We start from the raw sequence: 21,844 nt of genomic DNA on the forward strand, positions 1-21,844 counted from the left end.
ACAGATTCCGAAACATCTGTGGATCATCATGTGAGTGAGTGTGAGTGAGTATGGTTTAACGCCGCTTTTAACAGTATTCCAGTTATATCACGGCGTGTCAGCTTAATGTGGGAGAAAAGCCCGAAGTGATGCAGGTCTCAGACGTTTACCACTTCGGTGAAACCCACGAGCACGGGTATGGTGCTGACAAACCTAGAAACATAATCGGGGTGAACCGGGATTCGAACCCATAACCATAGGTTTCTGGCGTGCCCAAGGGACGCAACTCTGCACAGCGAATCGCGGCGCCTTAGACGACTGGGCCACCCGTGTCCCCCGGATCATCAAGGCGATGATAATAATGAAAACTGGATAAGATAAAAAAAACCATAACGTTCAACACAAACGTAGGCGAATTCGATTTAAGCATGTTTTTTGTTTGTTTGTCTGTTTGTTTGTTTGTTGTTTAACACCGCACTTAGCAATATTCCACCTACATGGCGGCGGGCTGTAAACAATCGAGCCTGGACCAGACAATCCAGTGATTTACACCATGAGCATCGATCCACGCAATTGGGATATGATGACATGCATCAACCAAGTCAGCGAGCCTGACCACCCGTTTGTTGGCTCTTACGACAAGCATTGTCACCTTTTACGGTAAGTATGGGTTGCTGAAGACCTATTCTAACCCAGATCTTCACGGTCTCCAGTGTGTGAATGAATATGGTTTTACGCCGCTTTTAGCAATATTCAAGCATTATCAAGGCGGGGGACACCAGAAATGGGCTTCACACATTGTACCCATGATGGGAATCGAACCCGAGTCTTCAGCGTGACGAGTTAACACATTAACCACTAGGCTACCCAAACGCCCCTCTCTAGAATAGTAACATGGCGTCGATAAATAGTATCTGTAGCTCGTCGGTTCTGCTCAGGAGTTGGACATTGCAAGCTATGTGTTGCATACTCATATGATTGCATTGAAGGTTCGACTATGTAGTTTATCCAGTTCATTGAGATATGGGGGGGGGGGGGGGGGGGGGGGGGGGGGGGGGGGCACGGGTGGCCAAGTCGTCTATGGCGCCGCGATTCGCTGTGCAGATTTGCGTCCCTTGGGCACGCCAGAAACCTATGATTGTGGGTTCGAATCCCGGTTCGCCCCGATTATGTTTCTAGGTTTGTCAGCACCATACCCGGCCTCGTGGGTTTCACCGAAGTGGTAAACGTCTGAGACCTGCATCACTTCGGGCTTTCCTCCCACATTAAGCTGACACGCCGTGATATAACTGTAATACTGTTAAAAGCGGCGTTAAACCAAACTCACTCACTCACTCATTGAGATATGAATCGAAATTGCGATGTACAAACTAGGAATCCACGTTAAAGTTTTCAAACTTGAGGCACGCATGTTACTTTAGGAAACCAGATCATAACAGATGGCAGCTTCGGTCAATACCGTGTCACGTGTAGTGGTACGCATGCATTAGTATCAGGTGGGTACAGTGCGTGAAACCCATTTCTGGTGTCCCCCGCTGTGATATTGCTGGAATATTGCTAAAAGCGGCGTAAAATCAAACTCACTCACTCACTCATTACTATAAGGCTTGAACAATTTAGAAAGGGAGGTAACTCTCATCCCATGTATGGTCGGGGCTAACAAACGCGTGAATTTTATTTGGTAGACCATCTACTCAAACATTTCACATACAAAAGCAGTTTCTCACAGATGTAGCACTACATGCACGATCTGAAATGGTAATGATTAACCAATGGCGGTGCAGGTAGAGGACGTGCCTTCACACCGTTTCATGGAGTCGTCCCACACAAGAGTGGCAGCACAGTCCATCAGGTACATGAGCCCTCCAGAGCAGGCAACGTACTTGTAGCAGTCGGTGCAGTCCTGGTAGTTGCCGTCGGCAATGTTGCTACAGGTGGCCACGCAGTTTCCGGTTGCGCCGGAAGTACCGGAAGTGCCTGCTGAGTCCGACCTTTGAAGTAAGGGGAGATTAAAGTAGATTCTTTGATTGAAGGTGACGGACGCATTGAATGTCAGTATTTGTGTGCCGTTGTTGCCTCACTCCAATAGACCCGTGAAGATCTGGGTGGAGAATAGGTCTTCAGCAACCATGCATGCCGTAAGAGGCAACTAATGGGATCGGGTGGTCAGACTTACCGACTTGATTGATGCATGTTATCGTATCCCAATTGCGTGGATCGATGCTCATGATGTCAATTACTGGATTTTTTGGTCCAGACGCAATTATTTATGGCCGTCATACAGCTAGAATATTGCTGAGTGCGGCGTTAAAAACAAAAAACAAACAAACTCACTCCAATACTCTAACAATGTCAGAGTGCATGTTACACTATAAGCCTGAAGTGCACCTGACTTAGTAATATTATTGGCCCATACAGGCCCATGTTTCTCAAGCACACCATTGCTTGTGGCAAGGGGGCGGTCGGGTAGCCTAGTGGTTAAAGCGTTCGCTCGTCACGCCGAAGACCCGGGTTCGATTCCCGACATGGTACAATGTGTGAAGCCCATTTCTGGTGTCCCCCGCCGTGATATTGCTGGAATATTGCTAAAAGCGGCGTAAAAACCATACTCCATAAAAAACCATATTGGGCACGTTTGGGGGAGTCCGGTTTAAATTGGTCCTTAGTAGCCTTTGCTGGTCTTAGTGGCGACTTAATGCATCAGGGGGCTGTTGAACAAAGCGGTCTTAGTGCTAAGGTGATAGTAACTCCAATACCTTAGCATAGACTTACGACCGGCGAAGTGTTAAGGTTGTTTTCTACAACGGCACCCATGTGGTCGGGCTTTGTGACTACGTGCACAGAATATCAAACACTGGATTGTCTGGTCCAGACTTCATTTTTGACATACCGTGATCATACTTATGGGATTGTGCGCAGTGCGGCATTAAACAATAAACGCACACAGTGCAGTGCTATGGCAACCATATAAGGACGGAGAACACAAAAAAAAGTCTTAAAACATTAAACAAATAGGATTTGAAACAGGATTAAGGACGAGATTTTTGTTTTTTCGTTTGTTCTTTTATAGGGGGCAACCAATCACTTACTGGCAATTGGCTGTGCTTGGTTGATCACAGTCGTCGATGATGTCGTTGTGGTGGAGCCCGGCTGGACACGTTGTAACCTTTTCTCCAGTGGACAGACATTGAATGTATTTGGTGCAGTCGCTGCAGTAGGGGTAGCGCTCGTTGCTGACCATCATACCGACACAGGATTTTAAACAAAATGTCGATGAAGTCGCTAGTGCTGTTGGAGTAAAATGTGAACATGATATCCTCATGTTTTTTTAACCGATGGTTTACACGTGGCTAAGAAGACACTTTGTATAAGGGAGCATGCTTCGCTTGGACTAAATATGACAGTGATGTAAAAAACGTATGCGAGTACCTACACTTAAGCATAACGTGTTAAATGAGTGAGTGAGTGAGTTTAACGCCGCTTTTAACAGTATTCCAGTTATATCACGGCGTGTCAGCTTAATGCAGGAGGAAAGCCCGAAGTGATGCAGGTCTCAGACGTTTACCACTTCGGTGAAACCCACGAGCACGGGTATGGTGCAGACAAACCTAGAAACATAATCGGGGCGAACCGGGATTCGAACCACAATCATAGGTTTCTGGCGTGCCCAAGGGACGCAACTCTGCACAGCGATAACGTGTCAAGTCTTTCATTACACCCAAAAGTTATTCCTGCATATTTCGTCCATTCACAAGTAGCAAATATCAGTGAGTATTTGCTAAATATATAAACAAACAGTCACGATTATCAGCTGAAACAGATTCCATTTGGCGTATAAGGCAAAATAGCGGTAAACATTTTATGAATTGATCCCTGAAAATCAGTGATGACACCAGGTGTTCGCGAATATGAAATATATAAACAAACAGTCACGGTTATCAGCCGAAACAATTTGCATTTGGCGTATAAGGCAAAATAGCGGTAAACATTTTATGAATTGACCCCTGAAAATCAGTGATGACACCAGGTGTTCGCGAAAAGGAAAAGCATATCGAGCCTACCGGTAACACGCGCCAGACAGGTATATAGCTAAGGTAGAGTTTTCGTGTTAGCAGTACAAACCTGGTTTTGTTGTCGCTGATGTTGCAGCAGTTGTAGGCGAGGTTATTCTGCAACAAAACTTGATTTTGTAATTATAGTCTTTTTCACACCCGCTTCTTTCATATTGCTGTAACCGCCTCCGTGGTCTAGTGGTAGAGCGTCCGCCCGGAGAGCGGAAGGTCCGGGGTTCGATCCCCGACCGCGTCATACCAAAAGACGTTAAAAGATGGTACTTGGTGTAACCCTGTCTGGCGCTCGGCATTAAGGGTCTAAAACAAGGACTGGTCGGCTCGGAGTCAGTATACTGTGTCTGAGTGGGGTATTCATGTTAAACTGCGGCATGGTATCTCAGTGAGCTAGCACTATAAATCGGCATCAGTCCGGACTAGTACAAGCAGCCACACAAACACAAACACGTACATGCACGTCGCTATATAAGTGCAATAATCTTGGATGCGACGTTAAACCCCATTTCACCTCACCTCACCTCATATTGCTGTTATTCACGCGTCATAACATGACATATCAATTACAGTGTTATGAAAGAATCGGGTGTTCTGTAACCTCTTTTGAATAGTATGTGAGCGATAACTTCATAGCTAAAATTATTCATGTATTTCCTGTATTTACCAAATCTGTTTGTCCTTTGAAGTCAGTATAGTTTCTGTCATAAGAGGCGACTGTGCTTGCCGTAAGAGACGACTAACGGGATCGTGTGGTTAGACTCGCTGACTTGATTGATGCATGTCATCGTATCCCATTTGCGTAGATCGATGATCATGATATCACTCACTGGATTGTCGGGTCCAGACTCGAATATTTACAGACAACCGTCATATAGCTGGAATATTGCTGAGTGCGGCATTAAACAACAATCAAACAGTACAATGTCATGTTTTGACTCCTTGTTGACCTTTGTTGCAAAGGAGGAAAATGTTTTTCGAATTTGTTTTAACATTATTTTATCCCTGGTTTTCATCCACAATTCCTTGAGCTCGCAAGCGCCGACTTTCATACAGTTCCCCCTCACTTAATGAAGGCTCACACTCCGATGAACTCACACAAAGTGAAAGTCAATTCTGAAATGCAAATTCTTTATTCTTTATAGGTTTGTCCATGAACATTTTAGAACCTCGTCTGTGTATACCCGGAGGATATTTGTGGATTAGTCTCGTGAGACAGACACAGGTTGCTGTAGACCAGGGCCCACTTGCACAAAACGATCTTAGCGCTAAGCCTATGTTGAAGTATGGGAGTTAAGATCATCTTAGCGCTAAGATCGCTTTGTGCAAGTGGGCCCTGATCTAAGCTGGAATGTCCACGAGGATTCAGTTGTGTTGAGAGAGAGATCTTACGCTAGAAGACCATTCTATTCGCTTTTAGAAATACTGATCCTTTGTGGTGATTGCTGCGCCCACTTGCACAAAGCGATCTTAGTGCTAAGATGATCGTAACTCCCATACTTTAACATAGGCTTATGATAGTCTTAGCGCTAAGATCGCTTTGTGCAAGTAGGCCCAGGTGAGATTTATGGTTATCGACAAAATGAGGTGAGGTGAAATTGGGTTTCACGTCGCGTCCAAGATTATTGAATCTTTTAGAGCGCCGTGCATGCACGTGTGTGTGTGTGCCTGCTTGTACTAGTCCGGACTGATACTGATTTATAGTGCTAGCTGACTAAGATACCATGCCGCAGTTTAACATGAATACCCCACTCAGACACAGTATACTGACTCCGAGCCGACAAGTCCTTGTTTTAGCCCCTTAATACCGAGAGCCAGACAGGGTAACAAGTACCATCGTTTGACGTCTTTTGGTATGACGCGGCCAGGGATCGAACCCAGGACCTTCCGCTCTCCGGGCGGACGCTCTACCACTAGACCACGGAGGCGGTCGGCGACTAAATGGATTGGACGATTAGGCTCTGTAACCTGCTTGTTTGATTGTCCTCTGAACCCTAACCTATTCATAGTTTTGTCATTCGAACATTTACAAACTGACCACCCATCCATCAAGCCACATGACCCGTGAAGATCCTGGGTAGAATAGGTCTTCAGCAACCCATGCTTGCCGTAAAAGGCTACTATGCTTGTCGTAAGAGGCGACTAACGGGATCGGGTGGTCAGGCTCGCTGACTTGGTTGATGCATGTCATCGTATCCTAATTGCGTGGATCGATGCTCATTACATCAATCACAGGATTGTCTGGTCCATACTCGATTATTTACAGACCGCCGTCATATAGCTGGAATATTGCTGAGTGCGGCGTAAAACAACAACCTTCCAACCATAAAACCACCTGGTATAAGTTATAACACCGACTCCTATATTTCTTTTGTTGTGACACACTGGGGCGGTGGGGTAGCCTTGTGGTTAAAGCGTTCGCTCGTCACGCTGAAGACGCAGGTTTAATTCCACACATGGTTACATTGTTTGAGGCCCATTTCCGGTGTCCCCCGCCGTTATACTGCTGGAATACTGCTAAAAGCGGCGTAAAATAATACTCACTATGTGCACCATGTGACTCACGTGCAAGCGGCGTTAGAGACTGTGTCACAGTCGTCTTTGGCATCGTTGTGGTGCAAACCTGACGGGCATGTCGTCACTTTTATCCCCGTCGCAAGACACTGGACATACTTGCTGCAGCTCGTGCAGTGGGGGTAACGTTCGTTGCCAACAGGACGTCCCAAACACGAAGACACACAGAATGGACCTACAACATGAAATGGCGATTTATCTCACTCAGCAGTAAAATACTGCAACATCTTTGCGATCTGAAAAAACAAACAAATATACGCTTGGCAAATCCAGGGTTAAAAGTATCAACAGATGTCATAGTTGCGGGATAGGACGACACACAAACAAAACAAACGGCCAAGGGTGGCATTTCACTAAGAAAATATATTACTTCTAAAAACACCCCGGAACATCCGGGTTAGAATAGGTCTTCAGCAACCCGTGCTTGCCGTCTGAGGCGACTCTGCTTGTCAAAAGAGGCGACTAACGGGATCGGGTGGTCAGGCTCTCTGACTTGGTTGATGTATGCCATTGCAACCCAATTGCGTATATCGATGCGCATGAAGTCAATCACTGGATTGTCGGGTCCAAACTCGATTATTTACAGACCGCCATCTTACAGCTGAATGAGGCCTTAAACAACAAACAAGCAAACAAACAAACAAACCTTTCAAGGTAAGATTGAAGTTGAAACAAATTCGAAGCATTACCCGAAGTCGTTGTCGTAGATGTTGTAGTTGTTGTCGTCGATGTTGTAGTTGTCGTTGATGTTGTAGTTGTCGTTGTGGTCCTTCAAAAAAAAAGGGTGAAGAGTAATGAATGCAGGACATTAGTAATGGTCTTCACTTCACTTATGGCCTACGTTTATATATTCCAGCTATATGACGGCGGTCGGTAAATAATCGATTGTGGACCAAACAATCCAGTGATGGATATCATAAAACAAGAAGCGACTAACGGGATCGGGTGGTCAGGCTCGCTGACTTGGTTGATGCATGTCATCGTATCCCAATTGCGGGATCGATGCTCATGATGTCAATCACTGGACTGTCTGGACCAGACTCGATTATTTACAGACCGCCGCCGTTTTGCTGGAACATTGCTGAGTGCGGCGTTAAACAACAAACAAACAAAACACAGCGAATATAGGTATTGGGTTCCTAGACAGGAGTTCTAACCAGTCATTGCCTACGCCGGAGTGAATCTACTATTCAGGGTAGTTCAGTGATCATTTGAAGAAAACTGGCCCGATACTCAAAGCGTTCGTAACAATACGATATTCGTAAACACAGCTCGTTACGCTACGAACGCTTTGCGGATCTGGACCCAGGAATATATAAATCCATTTATTGTAGATATTTGTAATAAAGGGACCTATTTCAGAAAGTGCATTTGTACATGTAAGCTACATGTTGTAGGCTTCAAGTTCTGTGCAGAGTTGCGTCCCTTGGGCACGCCACAAACCTATGATTGTGGGTTCGAATCCCGGTTCGCCCCGATTATGTTTCTAGGTTTGTCAGCACCATACCCGTGCTCGTGGGTTTCACCAAAGTGGTTAACGTCTGAGACCTGCATCACTTCGGGCCTTCCTCCACATTAAGCTGACACGCCGTGATATAACTGGAATACTGTTAAAAGCGGCGTTTAACCAAACTCACGCACTTTAAGTTCTGTAGAATTGCATGTACGTGTGTGTGTTTGTGTGGCTGCTTGTACTAGTCCGGACTGATGCCGATTTATAGTGCTAGCTTATTGAGATACCATGCCGCAGTTTAACATGAATACCCCACTCAGACACAGTATACTGACTCCGAGCCGACCAGTCCTTGTTTTAGACTTTAATGCCGAGCGCCAGACAGGGTAACAACAAGTACCATTTTTAACGTCTTTTGGTATGACGGGCAGGGGATTGAACCACGGACCTTCCGCTCTCCGGGCGGACGCTCTACCACTAGACCACGGAGGCGGTCTTATCATTAAAAGGTGAGAAGTGATCTTCAAAGACACTACCTGCATATACATACCCACAAACAGCATTCGCCGGATGGTCGCAGTTGCCTGCTACTGAGTTGAAGGCGAGCGAGGTGGGACACATCTTCCTCTGCAAGCCGCTAGGTTCACATCGGATGTAGTAGGCGCAGTCGCTGCAGTCGGGGTAGCGTTTGCCGTCAGTTGTCGACAAGCCGTTGCAACTTGTTATACAAGCTGAAAGATTATTAAAGACCTCAGACATGTACACTTGCTGCGCTAGTTTTGTTTGTTTGTTAGTTTGTTGTTTAACGCTGCACTCAGCAATATTCCAGCTATATGACGGTGGTCTGTAAATAATCGAGTCTAGACCTGACAATCCAGTGACTGACATCATGAGCATCGATCCACGCAATTGGGATACGATGACATGCATTAACAAAGTCAGCGAGCCTGACCACCCGATCCCGTTAGTCGCCTTTTACGACAAGCATAGTCGCGTTTAAATGCAAGCAAAGGTTGCTGAAGACCTATTCTACCCCGGATCTTCACGGGTCTGCTGCTGGGTGTGTGTGAACGAGTGAGTGTTTGTTGCTTGACTGAGTGAGTGAGTAATGTTTTACGCCGCTTTTAGCAATTTTCTAGCAATATCTCCGCGGGGGACACAGCATTTTGCTGCTTAGTACCACGCGTACAAATCGTTATGTATTTGGCTGCAGACTGTAAATGCCAGAGTCTGTACCAGACAAATCAGTGATTGGTATTGTTGGCCACGCTCTACGTCAGGGGATACAAGGACCAGCAATTAACTAAGTCACCGAGTCTGACCACACTACCCATATGGTCGCCTCTTTCGACAAGCATGGGTTGTGTGGAAGCGTTTGGAAGCGTTTGCACAGGGACGGCAACAAACCAGTGAACGTCACGGAGACGATTCGGGGTTTACCGCCAACGCGCTTGACGCGACCCTGGCGGCGATTTGCGACGTCATAAGCTCACAAGGCCACCAATGTCCTCCACGTCGTATGGCTACAACTCACATTCACTCACATTCACTCACATTCACTCACAAGACAAGCTCTGGTTTATGGAATGATAAGGGCCATTTTAGAACAACAAGGCTGGATGCTTTTTTACAATGGGCGTAAACCTTTGTCCACTTGTAATGAGTGAGTGAGTGAGTTGGGTTTAACGCCGCTTTTAACAGTATTCCAGTTATATCGCGGCTTGGCAGCTTAAAGTGGGAGGAAAGCCCGAAGTGATGCAGGTCTCAGACGTTTACCACTTCGGTAAAACCCACGAGCACGGGTATGGTGCTGACAAACCTAGAAACCGGGATTCAAACCCACAATTATAGGTTTCTGGCGCGTCCGAAGGGACGCAACTCTGCACAGCGAATCGCGGCGCCTTAGACGACTGGGACACCCGTGCCCACTCCACTCCTGGTCGGCGAGTCCAGACGTTGCCTCCTACGATTGGCATAGGTTCCTGGGGCGTAATTCTAACTCGGAATCCCCATGGAGTATGCTAATTAGGTAGATAGAATGAGCCAACTCACCCCCATCTGTGAGGGTCGGCATCAGGAGGATAAGAGCCACGACGAACTTCATGACTTCTGAAGAGAAACAACCATATATTACTTGCTAGATATTTGAATGAAACATTTTGCGTTTATTGTATGTTTGTTTCTTTTCTCTTTTTGTTGTTGTTGCCGATTTATAGTGCTAGCACACTGAGATACCATGCCGCAGTTTAACATGAATACCCCACTCAGACACAGTATACTGACCCCGAGCCGACCAGTCCTTGTTTTAGCCCCTTAATGCCGAGCGCCAGACAGGGTAACAACAAGTACCATTTTTTAACTTCTTTTGGTATGACGCGGCTCTTCGGGCGGACGCTCTACCACTAGACCATGGAGGCGGTCTAATAAATTCTATGTATGACCTTGAATATAAATACCTGTGAACAAATAACACGATGGTTAGGATTTTAGAATAACCTCCCTATGCCTACCAACCCAAACTCGCACCCACATTTGCTGCCTTACTTACGCATGGGCGTATGACAGATAATGAACAAAAATGTGGCAAGCCACAGGCTCGAAGCCTAACGTAACACGTGACCGGATGACGTCACAGTGTGAGCGAAGGACGTCACAGTGAAATTACCATTTTGCACACGAAACCAGTACGGCATTCTGATTGGATGCATATCCCCAAACGCGGGTCGTGGTAAACACTACCATGACCAGGGGCACTGACACACAGACCCATGCGTGATTGCTTGAATATTTCTGGACCGATTAACATCAGGAGTGTCAAAAATGTATTATTTTATGTCAAGGTCAGACACTTCTGGGGTAAAATTGCAAGTCATGCACAAACACGTAAACAAACCAATCATAGATCGACTTATCGTTTGTTTGGTTGTTTGTACGCCGCAGTCAACAATATTCCAGCTATATGACGGCGGTCTGTAAATAATCGAGTCTGGACCGGACAATCCAGTGATTGACATCATGAGCATCGATCTACGCAATTTGGATCGATGACATGTATCAACCAAGTCAGCGAGTCTGACCACCCGATCCCGAGATCGACTTATCGACACGCCTCCATTTTGTGCTGGTCTGGTGTCGGCCATTTGGGCCGAGTTTGGTGTAAAAGTGGTTAGAAAAAAGTGTGTGTGTGTGTGGGGGGGGGGGGGGGGGGGGGGGGGGGCATCATTTGTTTTGATCGATAGACCATCCCAGATATCAAATACAAGATGCGCGGCGCTGCTGGGAGTGTGGAAAGACTCGCATAAAGTAAAGGAGAGTGCAGTGACAGTCAGTTGATGGAGACATGCATGAAGGTTAAAAGTCTCGGGGTGTTTTAAATTAAAAATATCGGAAAAAAACTGACACGATGCGGATAAAACTGGTCACAGTACCGTAGCTCACGTGGAAAAATATTGAACAGTTTGCATTGATATTCAAATATTTACTGACGACTAAAAACAAACAAATGTTTAATGATTTGAAACAATTATGACAATATAACTTTGAAAGAATGAAAGAGCACGGCCAAACAAATTTCAAAACAATGAAAAATATATTTTCAACATGGCTGCTGTGCCAGTCAAACCGAAAATTTGAATCCAACCCAACAGTTCTCAGGGTGAGGCACCAAATCGCCAGCAAAGTCAGCGATCTAACCCACTCAGCCACCGAGGCTTCTACAAAAAGGAAAGTCTGGTAGACCAGATCACGTATTTTGTGTACCCCTCTGACAAGTGTACTTTTCTTTGGAAAGTAGGTTGGTTGGTTGGTTTGTTGTTTAACGCCGCACTCAGCAATATTCCAATATGACGGCGGTAAATAATCGAATCTGGACCAGACAATCCAGTGATTAATATGATGAGCATCGATCCACGCAATTGGGATCGATGACGTGCATCAACAAAGTCAGCGAGCCTGACCACCCGATCCCATTAGTCGCCTTTTACAAGCATAGTCGCCTTTTATGGCAAGCATGGGTTGCTGAAGATCTATTCTACCCCGGATCTTGATCAAATGTAACACATGTTATATATTTTAGAATTAAGTACAAAGTGGGAGCACGGGTGGCCCAGCTGTCTAAAGCGCTGCGACCCGTTGTACAGAGTTGCGTCCCTTCGGGACAACAAAACATGTGATCGTGGGTTCGAATCCCGGTTCGTCACGATTAGTTTGTCAGCACCATAGCCGTGCTCGTGGGTTTCACCGAAGTGGTCTGAGACCTGCATTACTTCGGGCTTTCCTCACATTAAGCTGACACGCCGTGACATAACTTAAATACCGCTCATAGCGGCGTAAAACCCAACTCACTCATTCACTACGTACAAGTGTTGTTTTTATTTTTTTATTGTTTGATGTTTAACGCCACTTTCAGAAACATTTCAGCTATTTGACGACGGTCTGTAAATAGTCGAATCTGGATCGGACAATGCAGTGATGGATATCATGAAGATCGATCTGGCCAAAATCATCTAGCCTGACAACCCGATCCTGTTAATCGCCTCTAACGGCAAGCATGAGTGACGGTGTGCCATAGTGATGGCGTGGATCATTGCGTTACCGGCGACACACAGCAGGAGTGAGTGAGTGAGTATGGTTTTACGCCGCTTTTAGAAATATTCCAGCAATATCACGGCAGGGGAAACCAGAAATGGGCTTCACACATTGTACCGATATCGGGAATCGAACCCGGGTCTTCGGCGTGACGAGCGAACGCTTTAACCACTAGGCTACCCGACCACCCCTTCACACAGCTGGAATAATAGTTCATCTTTATATCCAACACTGATTACTTACCTTAGTATGTCTCAGTGTCTCCCCTGGAAGCTCTAGGAATAAACAGAAAACATAAATGTAACGAACCTTTATATAGTTGAAGGAAAATTATCTATTCAGTTGCCCCGAGACATTTAACTGCGATGTAAAGAGATTAACTCCTTCAGACTAAGTTTTCCTTCGTTGGGATAACAGTATCCTTGCAAAATGAGTGTGCTGCAATCTTATTGGTTAGAAAACGTCATCAAATGAGGTTACTCCCGGACATGTGACGGACTGTTTAGCGCTACGTCTTAGTATCTATGTTTTTTTGCAATTGCAAATTTGAAGACGAATGTGTAAATTACTGGCGGACTGAGCCCAGTTGTCTCAGGACAACATGATTAATATCCTCCAAGATGGACGTCGTGTCTCAGTGAGAGTGTCCAATGGGATATTACTCATATCTTTGCTACTAAATAAAGACAATTGGGGGCACGGGTGGCCCAGTCGTCTAAGGCGCAGCGATTCGCTGTGCAGAGTTGCGTCCCTTGGGCACGCCAGAAACCTATGATTGTGGGTTCGAATCCCGGTTCGCCCCGATTATGTTTCTAGGTTTGTCAGCACCATACCCGTGCTCGTGGGTTTCACCGATGTGGTAAACGTCTTAGACCTGCATCACTTCGGGCTTTCCTCCCACATTAAGCTGACACGCCGTGATATAACTGGAATAACGTTAAAAGCGTCGTTAAACCAAACTCACTCAATAAAGACAATTACTGTTTTTTTAGAATTGCGGGTTTGGTTGAGTATTTCCGTCGGTTCCAAATTCTCAGGCATCGAATACCCCCAAACTCTCGTACCTGTGTAGATCCGGGTAGAATAGGTCTTCAGCAACCCATGTTAGGCGAATGTGAATATCGTAAGAGGCGATTAACGGGATCTGGTGGTCAAGCTTGTTGACTTGGTTGATACATGTCAAGATAATGGCAATGATGATTATGAATGGTATTCCATCGTAATCATGTGACCGTTCATGTTTGACAGTGTCGTGAGAACTCGCTTGGCATGCACGTTTAGCACGCCACCCTTGCGTTCTCTAAAATGCAGTATGTTGAGGCATGTTTGTCGTAAGAGGCGACTAACGGGATAGGATTTTCAGAATCGCTGACTTGGTCGATTCAGGTCATCGTATCCCAATTGCGTAAATCGATGCTCATGATGTTAATCACTGGATTTTCTGGTCCAGATTACTTACAGACCGCCGTTATACAGTTGGAATATTGCTGAGTGCGACGTTAAGGAACAAACAAACACATATTTATGTTCAGGCATTAAATTTGGGACTTTAAATCCGCTGTCTTGCAATGTTTAATCAATCCCTGTGAACATGGCAGGAAGGACGATATGAAATGCGCAAAGAGGGCAAAGAATAACTGTGCAATCATTGCACAGCAATCGGGTAATTAGTTAGGACAACTTGTCAAACACACAGCCGTGACAGACCGTCTACGGTCAGGACGGCCGCCATTGTAGTGAGTCCCGTCCTGAAGCGACAATGGCTACCTGGTCAACGTCTGTCTTGAGGAACCACTTGAGAGCAGCAGGAATGACGTCCAAGAGAATCACCAAATGCCCTACTCACTGATCACCATCAGATGCTACGTTTGGTATTGGACAGGCATGGAATCTGAGAACCTGGCGGAAACTCCATTTGTCGGACGAACGCAGGTTCCTGCTCAATGTCCCGGTCGGACGTCTAAGGTTTGGAGACACAGGGCTACAGCTTATAATGCATCAGGCCAACTGTCACTTATGGAGGAGAATCGGTGAAAGTTGAACCTGGGTCCACTTGCAGAAAGCGATCTTAGCGCTAAGATGATCTTAACCCCCATACTTTAACATAGGCTTACAATAGTCTTAGCGCTAAGATCGTTTTGTGCAAGTGAGCCCAGGTCTCAACACAACACTTCACAGGTAATCAGTAAATCTGAGACGTCCTGGAACCAGACCTTATAAATAAGTATAACAACTGTTTTAGATCCTTCAGCAAGGATGCATTAGGACTGCATGTCAGTCAACCAATCAATTACAGAGGTATATCTGTTTTGAATGTCATGGGAAAACTATTTGCATTTATTGTTGAAAAACGACGTAGAATTTGGCTTGAAGTAAATGATATCTGAAGCTCAAGCAGGGTTTCGCTCTGGATATTCTACAGTTGACAACACCTTTGTTTTCCAGTCACTTTGTTCCTAGGGGTCGTTTTTGTTGTGCTTTTGTTGATTTCCGCATAGATTTTTACTTACGTTGATAGAAAAAAAATCACTAAAGGATGTCGTTGAAAGCTGTCAATAGTTCATAAGAATATGTATTCCTCAGTCAAAGCATGTAGTAAAACTGACTCTTGTACAACTCCTTGTTTTACTACTTCCAGTGGTGTTCGTCAAGGTTGCATCTTAAGCCCAGTCTTACTCATCTTTTTAAAAAAAGAACTTGTTTCTGAAATTTACAAAGAATGTGTGTTTGTGACACAAGATATTATAGGTATTATGTTATTGCTGTTCGCGGATGATGTTGCTCTGGTGTCCTACTGTGTGGTAGGCTTGCAGAAACAGCTTAATGTATTGCAGTCCTTTTGTATTAAGTGGGGTTTAGAAGTAAAACTTGAGAAAACCAATGTTATTGTTTTTAGAAATGGTGGAATAGCAACGAAGCTTGAAAATAGGATATATGGTGATAAACATTTAAAACTTGCAAGTTATTATAAGTATTTAGGACTATTAATGTCCTCAGGATCAGATTGGTACAAAGTTTGTAAGACCTTAGCGCTTCAGGCATCTAAGGCAATGTTTCCTGTTTATAAATTATTCAAGGAAAACAAGTATATGACATTTTCCTCAGCATATTCGATATTTGATAGTATATATGGGCTCCATATATATATATATATATATGGGTAAAATTCTACCCATATTGTTGTACGGCTCAGAAATATGGGGCAGTAAATATTTTGAATCCATTGAGAAAGTTACCACTTTTTATTTTAATCAGTTTTTATGCATTGGTAAATATGCGTCCAAAAAGGCAGTACTTGGTGAAACTGGTCGCTGTAGTATATATATGTACATAGCTGCGTGTTAGATATTACACACAAATACAATTAATTAATGATCAATTTGTTGAATTCCACCAATGAAGAAGTTATCAAATCTTTAGCAATGTATTTGAAACATGTATTTAGACTCAGGTGAATATATTATGCTATGTTCAAGATCACGTTGATTTTTATGTATCTGTTAAAACTGAACTATACTATGGGCCATATGGCCTTGCATACTGAATAAACTGTCTGTCTGTCTGTCTGTCTGCATTAGGACTGTATCAGAAATGTACAAAAGTGATGGCAATAATATGCGGCATATGCCAAAAGAATGTCCCAGGGCCATTGAAGAATGATCTCAACTTTCAATAATCTTTGCGAAGTAGAGAGTAAAATCTTCCCTAGTGGTCAAATTCTAACCAACTCTTAAAGAGGTAATGGTTCATCAGGTTGATAATAACCATTCCGGTTACCTTGACCTTCGTTGTTCAAAACTTAAAGATGATAAGTATCAGGTTTTGATCACACCACAGTGAACACTTCTTCGACTATCATACTGACAGTAATTGTCAATATGATGCAATTTTGGAGTGTTTGACATTATAGTTCTTGATGATTACATGAGGTCGAACTACAGGAAAAAATACCTTGAGGTCGCTCAAGACTATACTTGCATACTCCTTTTAGACGGGTACACTTGCATACTCCTTTTAGACGGGTACACTTGCATACTCCTTTTAGACGGGTACACTTGCATACTCCTTTTAGACGGGTACACTTGCATACTCCTTTTAGACGGGTACACTTGCATACTCCTTTTAGACGGGTACACTTGCATACTCCTTTTAGACGGGTACACTTGCATACTCCTTTTAGACGGGTACACTTGCATACTCCTTTTAGACGGGTACCGTAAAGGACGACTATGCTTGTCGTAAGTGGCGGCGAACGAGATCGGGTGGTCAGGCTCGCTGACTTGGTTGATGTACGTCACGGTATCCAAATTGCGTGGATCGATGTTTTAAATCCCGTACAAAAGAGGAATGGACATGTCTTCAGGTTTTAGAGTTTGACCAAATTTAAAAGTTATGGTACTGATGCATAGTTTGGGCAGATTTCTTCCTCAGTTACCATACTGGTCTTATATGTGGCATTATTTGATATGTCACCTGCAACAAGTTCTTTGATCTAACATTACTTGAGGCCTTGTGAGTTGGAACAACTACCATGTTTTCATGTAGGCCAGCCAGGCTTTGGGTGACAGCTGGCTGGGACAGAATGGGTTGCTCCAAATTGTTTCTTTTTTTTAAATGTGTGCATTCTACCAATGGTAACATCACATACTGACCCAGAAAGACACGCAACAGGTTCCTCCTCCCTTCTGACACACACGCGGGGCGGTCGGGTAGCCTAGTGGTTAAAGCGTTCGATCGTCACACCGAAGACCCGGGTTCGATTCCCGACATGGGTACAATGTGTGAAGCCCATTTCTGGTGTCCCCCGCCGTGATATTGCTGGAATATTGCTAAAACCCTACTCACTCACTCACTTTGACACACACGCACATGTAAACAAGTGGCCTGTTTGTTTGTCATGCGTTACTGATTTCAATGGCGTTTTGCTTTTACTGACTTCAGACCATTTTTAAATCCCAACGTTTTAAAACTGTTGCATTGGTTGCATATACAGGTGAACTACGGTGCCGTAGCTTAAGTTATACTCTAAAAGATATATAATATAAATGTTATGATCAGTGGTCAGAAGACCATCTTCCGGAGGCAAGGGAGTTAACTGACTATAAAAGTCCAGTTTCCACCCTTGCCGAACTAGGCTGAAATTCCTGGGCTCATCCGTAGCGCCACAAGTGGCTATTACGAGTTATGTCCCTTCTATGCCTCTTCTGTGGACCAATCAGATTCAACCTCTTGCATTTGCTTCAAACAAAATGGCGGCGCCCAGTCAAGACGATCTAATCGATTATCAAGATCTATATTGTGATAAAATGGGCCTTACATAGCGAAGTGCATCAAATCACGTGAGCACCTTGATTAAAAACATGAAAAGATTTAGAAAATATCTGTTGACAGCAAGTTGGCGGTGCAAATGCTCTGCAAATCCTGCAATCGATCGAAATCTGTATGACAGTTTACGAAGCGTATTTCGATTTCGTTGCGCGATTTTGATTGGACAATGCATAGACTCGTGCGTCCAGCCAAAATGTAACTCCATAATACCAGCCTAGTTCTGCATGGGTGGAAACTGGACTTTTAAAGTCAGTTAACTCTCATGCCAAGGGAAGATGTCAGAAGACCAAACAGCTAAAACAAATGTTTGCCAGAGACAGAACAGAATCAGAACCAATACCTAACGCCCAACACACCCTAACCATGGCACACTGACTATTTGATTCACCCGTGCTTGATTTTTACCCAGTCGTCTAAGGCGCCGCGATTCGCTGTGCAGAGTTGCGTCCTTTGGGCACACCAGGGTGCCGTTGTATTAAACAACCTTCACTAAGGTTGAACTTAGTAACTAAGGTTAATCTTAAGGTAACCTTATCAAAAACTTATGCCCGTTGCACAAAACTACCTTAGGACAACCTTAACGTGGACAGGATACTTAGCGGCAACCTTAACTAAGGTTGATCTCTTTAGTATGGGAGACTCAATCATGTCCGTGGTTACGGATGAGAGTTATCTCCCCTGCTCGCATCTGCAGACGACTAATATTGCTACTTCAACATGACACAGCCGTCTACCAGTGCACAGAAACGGTGTCGGCAATCAAAATTTACATCAAGTGAGCTGACACTCTTGGCCGATGAAGTCAAGTGTCGCAGCCATGTTTTATTCGGCTCATTTTCTTCAACAATCACCAATCAATCCAAAATGAGAGAGTGGGATGCAGTAGCCGCAAAGTAAGTTTCGCTATACATTCAGCCTAGCTGATGCAGCATCGTTACTTTGTAAATGAGATCAAATTGATGTATCTATCATTGATATTATATTTGAAAGCATGACATGACATCCAGTGGTGTTAGAAGAAATGTATTAATTTTCATTTTATATCGAACGTTATTACAGGCCAAAATAAATAAATAAATATTCCTCCACACCATTAGATCTATATATTTCTATTTGAGTTCAAAATGTTTAATTTTGAACAGGATTTATTTTTCAGCCCAAAGTGGCAGGGAAAAAAATAGAAACCCTTCCTACCGGGCCGGTTTGCGAAATATTTGGATAATAATCTGGAAAATACTACATTGTTGTCTAAATTAAATATGTTTGCTGCATGTGTGCATAATTTTTTGTCAATCTGTTACAGAGTAAATGCCTGCTCGTCTGTTAAGAGAACAGGGGCTCAAATTAGAAAAAAGTGGAATGATTACAAGTAAGTATTAGATATATTCCATTGCTAGAATTTATTGGTGTGTACACATGTATTTGTAAGTATTTAACTACATTGTTGTGGTGTTCACACATCAACAAGAAAGTAGCCATGTTGAAATTCAATGAAGTATCAGCCTTAGCGTGGCTAAGGTTGGGTCTGACAAACCTTAAAATTTTCACCTTAACTAAGGCTACCTTAGCGTAAGGTAGTTTCAAGCAACAGGGGGTCAACCTTAGTGAAGGCCTAAGGTTAAAACTTAAGGATATAAGGTAACCTTAGCGCTAAGGTTGTTTTGTACAACGGCACCCAGAAACCTATGATTGTGGGTTCGAATCCCGGTTCGCCCTGATTATGTTTCTAGGTTTGTCAGCACCATACCCGTGCTCGTGGGTTTCACCGAAGTGGTAAACGTCTGAGACCCGCATCACTTCAGGCTTTCCTCCCACATTAAGCTGACACGCCGCGATATAACTGAAACACTGTTCAAATTGGCGTTGAACCCAACTCACTCACTCACTCACTCACTAATCCACAGTAACACGTACGCTTTCTACTCTTGCTTTAATTCCATTCTTGTGATCAGATAGGGAAGTGTCGTCTACAAGGTGATAAACGCATGGATATCAGAAACGAGGCTTTAAGAAATCAAACAGCGAATCAAATCGATGCTCACTTGTGCCATGAAACCGGATTTAATTCCAGACATCGGCTGCATGCTCGGCGACTACGTGTTGTACAACCGTCGACACATTCCAATCAGAGCCAAAAAGTGTTTAGAGCATGATACTGGGAGAATCGCCGATGGTTTAGTGTAATGTTTCAGATGTGTCAAAATCCACTCCAGACGTTTCCATAGGCTAAGGGTTGTCTGGAGGCGTCCTTACGAACGTCATGCAAACGACAAGCGAACGGCAAGCGAACGTCATGCGAACGTCATGCGAACGTCAAGCGAACGGCAAGGTATGGCAACATGACAGATTTAGGGGTGGGTCTGTAATTATTTTCGGGCGGGATCACCATCACTGCTAGAGTTCTATTGCATACAGGCCATGAAAGGGTCACTGAACAGTCTTTCTGAGACAACATACTGTCGTCAATGTGCAAGGGTATGTCTCCCTGCTTCAGTTAAAATGTTTGGGCATACAGTTTTTTCCACTGGGCCTACATGTTTTGAAATGTGCTGAATTTCAGTGATCCATTCGTAAAATTGTCGCCGCTATTTTCCTTTCACGCCCAAAGTTTCGGAGTAATATCGAGACCGGTTACTTTCTAGCATTGACGTCCTATATTTTCGAGACACACGGGACAGAGTGAGTGAGTGAGTGAGTGAGAATGATTTTACGCCGCATTTAGCAATATTCCAGCAATATCACGGCGGGGGACACCAGAAATGGGCTTCGCACATTGTACCATGTCGGGAATCGACCCGGGTCTTCGGCTTGACGAGCGAACGCTTTAACCACTAGGCTACCCGACCGCCTCCATACGGGACAGAACATTTCATTACTGGAAGGTATTTTCATCGAACACTTCTCAAAGCCACAATCAATATGATTCTTATCCGTAACCTCAACTACAAGAGAGTCATCCCTGCCAAAGTTTGGGCGGGGAATATAGAAACGGGCTTTGTTCGTTCGTAAAGGTTTCCTATCCGAAGCATGACGTTCAATATCTCTTTATAAAACTTTGAAGTGGTGCTTTATTATATTAATTATGATCTGGCAATGATTCCCATGGCGACCAGATGTACAATTAAACATTCAGTATGTTGTTCTGGATTTGTCCGACAGGACAATATATTTCTCATTTCACGGTGCAGCAGGATACAGTAATTATCAACGCATCTTCCCGAGGCAAGGGAGTTAACTGACTATAACAGTCCACTTTTCCCTCTTGACGAACTAGGCCTGAATTTCGTGGCTCGATCGTAGTGCCACCAGTGGCTATTACGAGTGATGTCCCTTCTATGTCAATCATATTAACCAATCAGATTCTACCTCCTATACCACTTGCATTTGCTTCAAACAAAAGTCGTTATGTTGTTTATGAATCGGATGTCGACTTCGTTACGCGATTTTGATTGGACACGTAAGTCCAGCCAAAATATAACTCCATAATTCCAGCCCAGTCCGGCAAAAGTGGAAACTGGACTTTAATAATCAGTTATCTCCCTTGCCGTGGGAAGATGATATAAATGAGTCTTTAGCTGTGTAAACAGATAATACTTTACGAACAGCCCTTAGGAATTCCGGGTTAGAAATTGTCCATCCCAAGCTATGGTTGTTTAAAATGCGACATATTGGATGCCAGTAATCCGGTCTGAACCTGACAATGCAGTGATTATTATGAGCAATGATGACACGCAATCGTCACCAAACCTCGCCATCCCGTCCATTAAGACCTCTAAATACCAACATAGGATATTGGGGACGTATTTTAACCGGTAACTCCCGCCAGGAATGTTATCTGAAACCAAATTAAACTCCCGAG

The 21,844-nt window shown here is 44.2% G+C and overlaps 1 protein-coding gene across 1 annotated transcript; it reads right to left on the minus strand.

Annotated features, from left to right (window-relative positions):
- Window positions 1–1,654: 1,654 nt before the first annotated feature.
- LOC124115348 (probable endochitinase) lies at window positions 1,655–12,956 on the minus strand. The gene is made up of 8 exons (XM_048380981.1): window positions 12,901–12,956; window positions 10,123–10,179; window positions 8,621–8,801; window positions 7,307–7,386; window positions 6,609–6,792; window positions 4,102–4,148; window positions 3,069–3,267; window positions 1,655–1,970 (listed from the first exon to the last, which is right to left on the minus strand). Exons 2-8 carry the CDS (start codon window positions 10,172–10,174, stop codon window positions 1,745–1,747), a joined length of 969 nt encoding a protein of 322 aa, XP_048236938.1. The 5' UTR covers window positions 10,175–10,179; window positions 12,901–12,956; the 3' UTR covers window positions 1,655–1,744.
- Between the last annotated feature and the right edge of the window lie 8,888 nt (window positions 12,957–21,844).

The sequence above is a fragment of the Haliotis rufescens genome, unplaced genomic scaffold (assembly GCF_023055435.1).
Source record: "Haliotis rufescens isolate VD_foot unplaced genomic scaffold, xgHalRufe1.0.p SCAF_34, whole genome shotgun sequence".
Lineage (NCBI taxonomy): Eukaryota > Metazoa > Mollusca > Gastropoda > Lepetellida > Haliotidae > Haliotis > Haliotis rufescens.

Coding starts and splice junctions, on each gene's coding strand:
- LOC124115348 (XM_048380981.1), bottom strand. CDS start 10,174: ATGAAGTTCGTCGTGGCTCTTATCCTCCTGATGCCGACCCTCACAGAT. Junction 7,387..8,620: donor CCGGCGAATGCTGTTTGTGG/GTATGTATATGC, acceptor TTTTTTTTGAAG/GACCACAACGACAACTACAA. Junction 6,793..7,306: donor ATCTACGACAACGACTTCGG/GTAATGCTTCGA, acceptor TTCATGTTGTAG/GTCCATTCTGTGTGTCTTCG.